Source organism: Phoenix dactylifera, chromosome 14 (assembly GCF_009389715.1).
Source record: "Phoenix dactylifera cultivar Barhee BC4 chromosome 14, palm_55x_up_171113_PBpolish2nd_filt_p, whole genome shotgun sequence".
In the NCBI taxonomy this organism is placed as follows: Eukaryota; Viridiplantae; Streptophyta; class Magnoliopsida; order Arecales; family Arecaceae; genus Phoenix; species Phoenix dactylifera.
The window spans coordinates 9,071,390-9,080,984 of record NC_052405.1 but is presented as its reverse complement, the minus strand read 5'-3'; the positions used below and the strand labels follow the sequence as shown (position 1 = coordinate 9,080,984).

The window sequence follows — 9,595 nt, the reverse complement described above, 5'->3', positions numbered from 1 at the left end:
ATGTGAGAGGATGGCATCGTGCAGTGTTATTATGGTGCATCACTGCTTTCTGTTCTGCCGGTGATAGAATGCGGGCAATATTATGATTCTAGACCCGCCTCCTACGTAATTTGAACTTGCGCAATGCTTTAGATGCCCAGGTAAGAGCTCCAAATGAACACCTTGCAGGGTGATGCTGATCACTCCAGTTTGTTTGTAGTAATTTTAAGGTGGTGAGGCATTTTGCTTGCCATTGTGGATATCATGAGGAATGCATTTTCTCAAGGCCAAGCCGTGTTTCACAGCTGCTAAGTTGCTGTATGTCGATTTGTTAACAGATGTATGACTTGTTAACTGATTTGCCCTGTTGTAACTAGTCTGTAAGGTTCTTACTTCTTGGGAGGTTTATGCGGCAAGCTGGCATTTACCACCGTCCTATGTTTGTCATTGACATCTGATTGAAAAGCAGTAAACTTAAAATTGGCAGCAAAACGCTATGCGCCATTTCTAAGTCATCGTTTAATTCAATATGTGCCCCAAATTGAAGGCCTTCTAACATCTTTAATCTCGTTAAAATCTTTTATCCAGCTATTACTTGAAGTTTTTTTTTTTTTTTTGGTAGAAAACGGCATTCAAATTGTTCTTATATGAGTACAACTTGCCAAGTCAGAAGCAACCAAATGATACAAGAAAGGAGGAACCTCCATGATACTAGTCCAAAAGAGCTCTCTAGAGTACCGAGCTACGTAGAAAGTGATCCAGTCCGCGACTCTGTTTGTCTTCCGATACACATGCGCTATTTGGAAAGAAGCCAAATCCCTAATCTCTCTGTGGGTCTCACAAATTAGTGGGTGGCCATTCCTATATCGGTCCGCTTTCCGTATCCAATCCGATCATTGTAGAGGAGTCCCTCTCCAGGTATATCCTGTCTGTTTTCAGTACTCTCCTCGCATAGGAGATGCCCTCAATAAATTCTCTGGCAGAGAAGTATTCGACTTCTTAGGTTTTTCTCAAAATTTTCTAATGGAAACTTTAATTGTTTTGCATGTCTTTTATGCTGCATAGCTTGTACTATGGAAAGAAAGAAAGGCAATGGAAACTAATGGATTGAAATGTAAAGATTGCGAGGTATATCAGCAAAAAATTAAGAGTGCAACTTGTGCCAGTAGTTATTGATTTTGCATTAAGAAAGAAATAAGACACCATATTACTTTGTTAACTACCTGAATGAAAGAGGATGTAGATAGGCCGTAAAAAGAGTTGGATTAGAGGACGCGATTCACATCTGTAGTTTTAACCAGTCCTTGTAGGTCTCATACACAGCGGTTAAAACTCAGCAGCTGAATGTAATGAGAAACTGCTTTAGACAAATATAGGAGGTTTTCTGCAAACCAAAAAATTTTGGTCATACGTATGACTAGTCTCTTCATGCCACGTACCAGGACTTGTTCAAACTGTGGCGGGTAATGAAATAAGACTCTTCCTTTTATTTAAACTCGGGCAGGGGTTTGTGCTCAAATCAGTATCATGTCAGATGTAACCAGTCCCTGCAAGTCGAGTGTCGGGATTAGTTTAAGGAATTATGTGAGAAATTATTTATAATTTCAAATCCAAGGGTTCGACACAAATTGTCATTGTCTTGGCTTCCGCTCCTTTGTGCTTGCCTCTCGCTGGGACCACCTCAAACTCAGACCAAGAATGAAATGAAAGCCCTTATCTGCAAATTTAACTAAGATAGGGTGTTCCATACAAATAACCACAGCGTCAAGACGGCTGCCGGTACTAGTTCAGGAATTAAAATAGAAACCTATCTGTAATTGTAAACACAGATAGGGTCTACTAGGGATAAGCATCGTCCTTTTTTTATCCGGTCAATAGGCCTGCCTGAAGTAGCTGAAATCGAGATCTGAAATTAATCCATGAAATCGGGACCTTTCTGAAATTTTACACTCCAACGGTCAGGTGAACCATCCTCTCATCAGTTTTAGCTGGTTCCGGTTGTCCGCGCGACGAGACTAGCTAAAACCGAAACAGCGAATGATATGATAACCTATTATAATTTATTCCCAAGTAGGGAGCTAATTGGAAATAGTCATCATCTCAGTTCGAACAAGTGTCGTTACGCCCCTTGCCGGAACTAGTTCAATCGTTGACAATGTATATTTTCAAATAACCTTCTATACAAATTTTAAATTACATATCAATCTCGAAATTTTCTCCGCTCTCCTTTCTGAGCTCGTTCTCTTCATCTCGTTTCTCTTCAGTTAAACCCTAACCCTAATCCTCGGCGGGCGTACACCAGGAGCCCAAATCCGATTCACCGAGGACCTCATCAGCGATATCGAAGGGGAGCAATCTGAGATTCTCGGAGGGATTGAGGGTTTAGGGCATCATGCCTCCAGGTACTAATCTCCTTTCAATGCTCTTCTTCTTCTTCTCAATGTCTTAACTGTTGGGTAAATTTGAAGGTAAAAGCTGAAAATCGGCATATTTTATTTGATTAGGACATAAAGTTGTGCTCTTTAATTAATTTATTTTTCCCCCCATTCTTTCGGTTCAAACAAGGGAAGTGAATCTGTTTATTTTTTGTATCAACTGGAGACCCTGCCTGACGATTACATTCTACTGTTAAAAAGATCGTTTTTCTTTTCTTTTGGCGTGTAGGCAAAGAGGGATAGTGACGCAAAATTGGATTAGCCCTAGATACTCTCCATGATGAGGGCATTGATTAGAAAAATTCTTGCCAGGAATTTAATTTGATGTTAATGGTGGGTCACCCCTTTACACGAAGTTGTCTTGCCAGGAATTTAATTTGATGTTAATGTTGCAAGTTGCTTGGAGGAATGCACAAGTTTCGATGGTTTATACCTTCATCTATAATTCTTTTTAGTTAAGGTTCATACTCTTGTTCTAAGGTATCGAAGTCATTATTCTTAACTCTTAATGGCATTGTAGTTCATAAGCGGTTTAGAAGTTTAAGCTGTCTAGTTAAAAACAAATCCTTATTCAACTTCTTTATTCTAGTGGTAAACTGCCGAAAATGACTGTGCCAGGTTCCTGTGACTAGTGATTTCCAATTAAATTATTTTGCTTCGGAGTCTTTGCAGGTCAGCTAAATGGATAACCATAAAATATATTAGGAATGCTATCTTCTAGCTGACATGATTATTGGTTTACTTCCTGCTTTTTTTGTTTGGGAAATGCATTTGACTGAATTCGGAAACATTTCATATTTAAACCATACCCTTGCACATATTATTATAATGTAATATTACAGAAGAAAAATCATAAATACCACATTAATAAGTGTATTAATACCATAGAAAACTTTTGCATATCATGACTTTTGTCGTGAAGATCTCTTAGTGCGTAGAAGCCCATTGCTCACTATTCAGCTTAACTTTACATCCCTTTTATTTTACCAATTTAAGCTTCTATTTGATTAACTTGTGTTGTTATATTTGTTTGTTGTTCCAATTGTATATGAAATCCAAGACCTGCCATTCTAAATTCAATTCCTCTTAGTTTTGTTACTATCACTGGGAGAGCTGTGTTGGTATACTACACCAAAGAACATTTTTTTTTTCATTTTATCGTTCAGTCCCAGTGTCTGAGATTTTTTGTCAATAACAACTGAAAGCCACAGGCAGAAACAGAAGAAAAGGCTAAAAAAGGCCTTTTCATTTGTTGGAGGGTAAAAGATTAAACAATGTGCAATTGAAATTCTGCGTAGATCTTAAAATTAAGTCTCTGAGATGATCTTTTTTCTGAGGTATTGCCGGCGACACTCTATAGTGAGTTCTCTGTTAATACTCATCTTGATCATCGGTACACTGCAATTTTTGGGCCTATTATCTGCTCCATTGGATACAATAGTGTCAAGTGACGCTATTTTTTGTCCTTGAGTACAAGGATTCATACAACAGGCTGTGTAAGGGAAAAATCTCCATGATATATTTATCTACTGTTTGAGTAGTTGCTGTTTTATAATGTTAAGTTGTTAATATACACTAGAAAATATGCATACGACTAGATGATTTCATTGCAAATGCACATTTAAACACATGCATAAGAGTAAAAAATTAGTTATATATTTGAAACTAGACAACATGCATTTCATGACTTCTTGAAGTTAGACAGTCTACTCAGAAATGAAGTTTCCAAAAATACTGGAGTTTCTGGTATTTTACACTGTGAAATAAGAGGTACCAAGCAACATTGTTCTGATTCACACAGTCCTAGCTGTTAACTCGCATGAATATATTTTATATATGCAACCAAACAAACATTCAAATAGATACTGCTTCTGCTTTATATTTCAGCATACTTAATACTAGTAGAAAAACCATATAGAAAGTTCCTTCAATTACAGTTGAGCCAGCTGCTGCACGTTGACTGGGTACATGTCATTAGGAGGTCCAGTGAATGCCCTTTGTCCGAGGATTAAGTTCACAGCTTGTGTTGGGTGGAAAGCATCCCAGAAGATATGTTGGCTCCTATTGAGGCAGGGAACAGAAAATGGAAGGCAGGTGATCTGCCCCTGGAACCTTCCCAGCCCACAGCAACCCCTTTCAACAACCGTGAAACCTGCCTCCAGTAAAACTCAGACATCTTGATCAGCTCATTAATAAACTTAGTGGATTCATAGGCCTTCTTCTCTATAAAATCTTTTTAACAGGTTATTTTCGATTATGCTAATTTGTTTTATTTAGATTTACATGCACTATGTTCTCCATAAGTTGTTTAACAAATATTTTGAGTATGCTGCTATGTTGTTTCCATGCAGTGACTTACCATAAGTGCTTGGGTTGTTGAGGATGTCTCCAAGAGCACCATATGTGTTGCCATATACAAAAATTGCCCCTGGGTGATCAGTGTTCAGCTGTTGGACCAGTGATCTCAGTCCCACATTGAAGAGACCAACCATCTGATTTACCTGATCAACACATCGGTCAGCTGGGGTGAGCCCAGAGGCCCGTTGGTTGGGGATGCATCCTAGGGGCCCCACTCCTGCCAGGACAAACTTCCTTAGACCTACGCTGTATAGTGCCTGCAAGAAAGAACAGCTTGGAGACAATTGAAGACATCCTACTATAATGCAGGTATATCTTGATAGAATTAGGCGACATGTTTGTTACAATGTTTTAAGGCACTGTTCTTAAAGATGTTCCTCAGATATTTACTTTCTGTGCAAATTTGTTTATCCTGTTAGATTTGAAGTAGGTAGTTTGTACCCAATTTTATCCATTATGACTTGGAACCAGCCATATGATCGCATTGTTAGTCCATAAAACATTGCTAGCTGAAATGACATGCATTCTGTCGCATGACTAATAAATAGCTGGATCACATTGTTTTTCAATACCAGTATCTGTCTGGTGTAGTGGTTGAGGAGGAGGTTGGCATACTCCTCGGGGGTGTAGTTGTAGCTGGTAGCATATTGAGGTGGCAGAAGGTAGTTGTTGATGTAGTCGTTGCTGCCAAAAACCATCACCACGATGGACCTTGCAAGGTATTGGCTCAGGTTTCTTTCACCACCCATCAGTGTCTTCAGTTCATTTAAGTTGTTTTCAAAGTTCAGCACCTGCTGATTTAGGCTAAACCTCTCTCCCTGCCATTCACAAATGAAATCAATGAGATTAATGTAAAAACTATAGGATAACAGAAGTAGGCCTACTGCACATAAACGGTGTACTGTTTCCCGCAGAGTCTTAAAGATCCTGACTGGGGAGTGATCAGGGCTAACATTGGTGGTTCAGCTACCATGCAGCTTACCTTGTCATGGTCTATTATCCTCCATTAGCAATGTTAGCGCTGCCAGTGGGTTGGCTAGCATCTGGATCTAGTTTGACCTAGATCCCACCTACACTGCTTTCAGGCTAAGATTTAGACCCAGATCTGTCGTATCACTTGGTGGGTCCAAGTGGATCTCAGTCAGGTTGGATCAAGTTTTAAAGTGAAAAATTTCAACTAATTTTTGTCAGATAAATCGGGTTTATTGGAGTTTCATTCTGTCAGTTTAATTTCATGAGCTCCACATCCAATTTGAGCTCATGCATGATAGATAAATCTTTACTTCAGACATGGTCGGGTCTAAGTCAAATTGGATCTAGGTCTGCTCCACCCATATAGAAGTCTGGATCAAGAAATACCGGACTTTGGACATGCAGGGTTTTGTATGCTGTGTCCATCATTAAACAACTTATTCAGCCAAGAGTTGAACAAGAATGATACTAGGTATTGGCCGGTCTCATCAAGGATGCCCCCGGCTGCTGAAGCATAGTTCACTCCACCAAGCAATCTCGTTCCATTCAAGCCAGGACTTGTGTATGGTGGGAGATATGGAAGACCCAGAAGATCACCTGGAAAGATTAAAGGTATCACATTTCAAACCATAGCCTATGAAAATCCACCCAGTAGTATGACATAAATTTAGCTTATAATTGTATATTATGCAGCTTGAATCTTTTTTTCTTTTTGGACCCGTAGCAAAAACGGTTGGTCTGCATGCTTTCATCCTTTCAATCTGGATAGATAAGACTGCAAATGGGTTTCATCTGGTCTCAAGCCAGTTTTATTCAAATTGGACCTAAATTGGCCTTGGATTCTACTTTGTAGACCCATATCTGATCTAGATTCTACTTTGTAGACTCATATCCGATCTATCACTTGGTCTAATTTGGTTTGAAGTCATGGCATGGATCTAGACTTTTAAACACCACCCTCACTCTTTTTTCCCCCCTGTTTTTGGGGGTGGGGTGTCATATCAGGCCTTGTCAGATTAGATCTAGTGAGTTCCATAGATGATAAATCCGCATCTTAACCTAATTGGAGTAAGAACTTATCTCGGGACTCAGCCCTAACCTGTTCATAGCTTCGAACATGGATCAGGTCTAAGTTAATTCAGGTATGGGGCAGAAGAGCCCATCAAGCATGGCTAGGTTCAATGTGTCATCAACTAGGCCTACAGAGCCAGGGACTAACTTGGGCTCAAGTTTTTCTAGAGAGCAATTGTAGACTGAGATGGGGAACCATTTTCACTTAAACCAGCAGGGGCCAGGCTAAGTGAAATAGGCCCAATATTGTGTTGCTTAAGTTTTTTTTCTTTTTGTTAAATGTGTTTTCATTTTTCTTCTAGGAAGGGGAGATAGTTTCAAAAGTACGATTGAGTTCGGAGCTCTTATGAGTTTTGACTAAAGAATCTTAGTTGTATAGCTTCATTTGAAACAATAAGCAATTCCATGTTGAAGATGGAATATAATTGTTAGTAGGAAAAAATTAAGTAGAAGCGAAGAAATAAAAACAATATATAGGAGAAAATGGTTTGAATATTTTAAAATATTGAGATTGGATTGTTGAAGGCAACAAATGATTATGGTATGAAAGTTAAAAAACAAACTTACACAAGACATCTACTACGGTTTTCCCATTACAAAATCTCCCTGTAGGCCCTTGAAAGAAATCAATCCCATAAGGGTAGTAATTGGCCTTCGCAATGGAGCTTAGGTAATTGTTGTTTCCATCATCAATCAAGGAGTCTCCAAAGGCAAACATGGCTGGAACCTGTGATTCTTCACCCACCACTTGGCTTGAGCACTGGAGAATCACAAAAGTGGCGATAAAATGCCAGATGAGAAGCCAGTGGACAGCATTCTTTGAGCTCATCTTCACCAGTTTTACTTGATCTATAATGGCTAAAATCGATTACTATGCTAATATGCATAGTATCGTGCTGTGGATATATACTAATAACAATAAGAGACGAGGGAAGATCTGTCTGAAACGGCCAGCGTAGAAGCAGCGCAGCTCATGAAATGCTTGTTTCTTGGTACAACTTTTCTGCTTTCTTTACTCCTAGTTTCAGCCGTTACATGAGCAGATTCTTGCTTTTTCTAAGTCAATTTTTTTTTCCCTTCTGCAATGCTCTTTGCAGCTTAACAGTCCAAGAATGGTAAATGACAAGCACAGTTCATGAGAGTTCTACCTTTAACGTACTCATATCTCATTATTAAACACAAACACATGAAGCGTGCATGTGTGTGTGTGTGTGTGTGAGAGAGAGAGAGAGAGAGAGAGAGAGAGAGAGAGAGAGTCTTCACCAGTATGGAGTTGATAGAAGTGTAAGGTGGCCATGGCATGACTTTCTTCTTAATAATGATGACAGGCATATAAAAATTTGGAAGGACAAGGATCTTTTCTATTTTTCAAACTCATGTTACTTCTAAGTCAATACTGAATGCAGTTGCTCGGTTCTTATGATGAGAAAAGATTGAGGGCATAAAGCACTAGTCTTACTGTACTTAAAGACAAATTCTTGAATTTTGGTAATAGCATGTAGTCTTCATGATTTGGTGCTTGCCCGTCCTTCACATATTCCTATTCTAGTGCATGCTGTGCTGAAGTAGAAATCAGCCCCAAAGGAAAAGCACCATCTCATCTCGTCCTCTAGTAGTGTTGTTGGTGTGAATGTATGGTCTGAATGACTGTTATGCTTACCCCAATCCATGCTTGATATTTTGTTAGATTGTGGATGGATATGTTGTGTGGACAATTACTCCATCTGTGAATCATTGGTCAACAGAGGAAGAATCATCACTTTAGTCACGGCTCATATATCTCTCGAGGTAAATCAAAGTTATTTCAACCTCCAGGGAATCTGATTGCAATGCTTTCTTCGCTGTTCAGCAACTCCTTTGTGTCAAACATTGTGGCTTTGAGAAATGCCAGAACCTTCTTCAATATCCACCATTTGTAAGAAAATTTGAGCTTAAGGATTCAGGCGAGGGTGTTTATCCCTATGGAGATTGAGAGAGTGAAATGAATTGGAGAAGCGAAAACGATCTTGCAAAGGTTTCTGAATAGATTATTTCTCAGTTACTCTATTTACACTGTGCTTCAACAATGTCTGCGAAAACAATCTTGCATCGGTTTGCGGAATGCTTGTATATGGTTGTAAGATGGCCGTTAGTTCTTTGATAGAAAGGGTGAACACATACCTAAATAGTCCAAAGACTGGAGAGCCAATAAGCAGTACTACTAAGATTTTGCACATTAACCATATATAAAAATAAAAACAAAAAAAGTATCTGATGAACAGCTGATTTGAACCTCCTGAATGCTTTAGTTACACCAACTACAGATGGAAGAATATGAGTCCACCAATGAACCAAGCGATTCTTTACAAATCAATGGCATCCTTTTCCATGAATTCCATCCTTGACAAGCCACCATGCACTCAAATGGTAGGTAGGTGCCTAGTCAATTTGATGCTATTTCTACGCAATAGTCAAAATTAAGTGTAACCACCAAGGTACTTGTCATAAAGATATCTACCATCTCCTTTCTTGTTTACAAAGAAATGGTACTGATATATTCCATGGATGCTCATCTAGCTGAAAGAAAGGATAGGCATATGAAAAGATATGACAGTGGATATGGATAGGAATTGAAAGTTCTGCAACATTATAGATGGCTCTCACAGGTCGCAACCATGGCAAGCACAGTGTGTCCAATAGGTGCGTGGAAGCCTAAAATTCAAGCCAAGATCCATAGGTCCATCAGTGGACAGGTTGAGGAGGGTAAGACTTCGCCCACTTGAGGAATTGGAATGGAGAAA

At 39.1% G+C, this 9,595-nt stretch overlaps 1 protein-coding gene and 1 long non-coding RNA gene across 2 annotated transcripts; one reads left to right on the top strand and one right to left on the bottom strand.

The window, feature by feature from the left end:
* Positions 1-2,181: 2,181 nt before the first annotated feature.
* On the top strand, positions 2,182-5,341 carry LOC120113040. Its single transcript, XR_005514804.1, has 2 exons — positions 2,182-2,381; positions 4,766-5,341. It is a non-coding gene; the product is annotated as an uncharacterized LOC120113040 (long non-coding RNA).
* On the bottom strand, positions 2,399-7,906 carry LOC103704872 (GDSL esterase/lipase At1g71250). The gene is made up of 5 exons (XM_039133561.1): positions 7,383-7,906; positions 6,214-6,341; positions 5,345-5,590; positions 4,774-5,029; positions 2,399-4,566 (listed from the first exon to the last, which is right to left on the bottom strand). The coding sequence occupies exons 1-5, from the start codon at positions 7,642-7,644 to the stop codon at positions 4,346-4,348; spliced, it is 1,113 nt and encodes a 370-aa protein (XP_038989489.1). The 5' UTR covers positions 7,645-7,906; the 3' UTR covers positions 2,399-4,345.
* Between the last annotated feature and the right edge of the window lie 1,689 nt (positions 7,907-9,595).

What these genes read in the sequence shown, in the direction of transcription:
- LOC103704872 (XM_039133561.1), bottom strand. Translation starts at nt 7,644, where the DNA reads ATGAGCTCAAAGAATGCTGTCCACTGGCTTCTCATCTGGCATTTTATC. An exon ending in AACCGTAGTAGATGTCTTGT is followed by an intron (nt 6,342 to 7,382) that starts GTAAGTTTGTTT and finishes TAATCTTTCCAG; the next exon opens with GTGATCTTCTGGGTCTTCCA. An exon ending in ACTACACCAGACAGATACTG is followed by an intron (nt 5,030 to 5,344) that starts GTATTGAAAAAC and finishes TCTTTCTTGCAG; the next exon opens with GCACTATACAGCGTAGGTCT.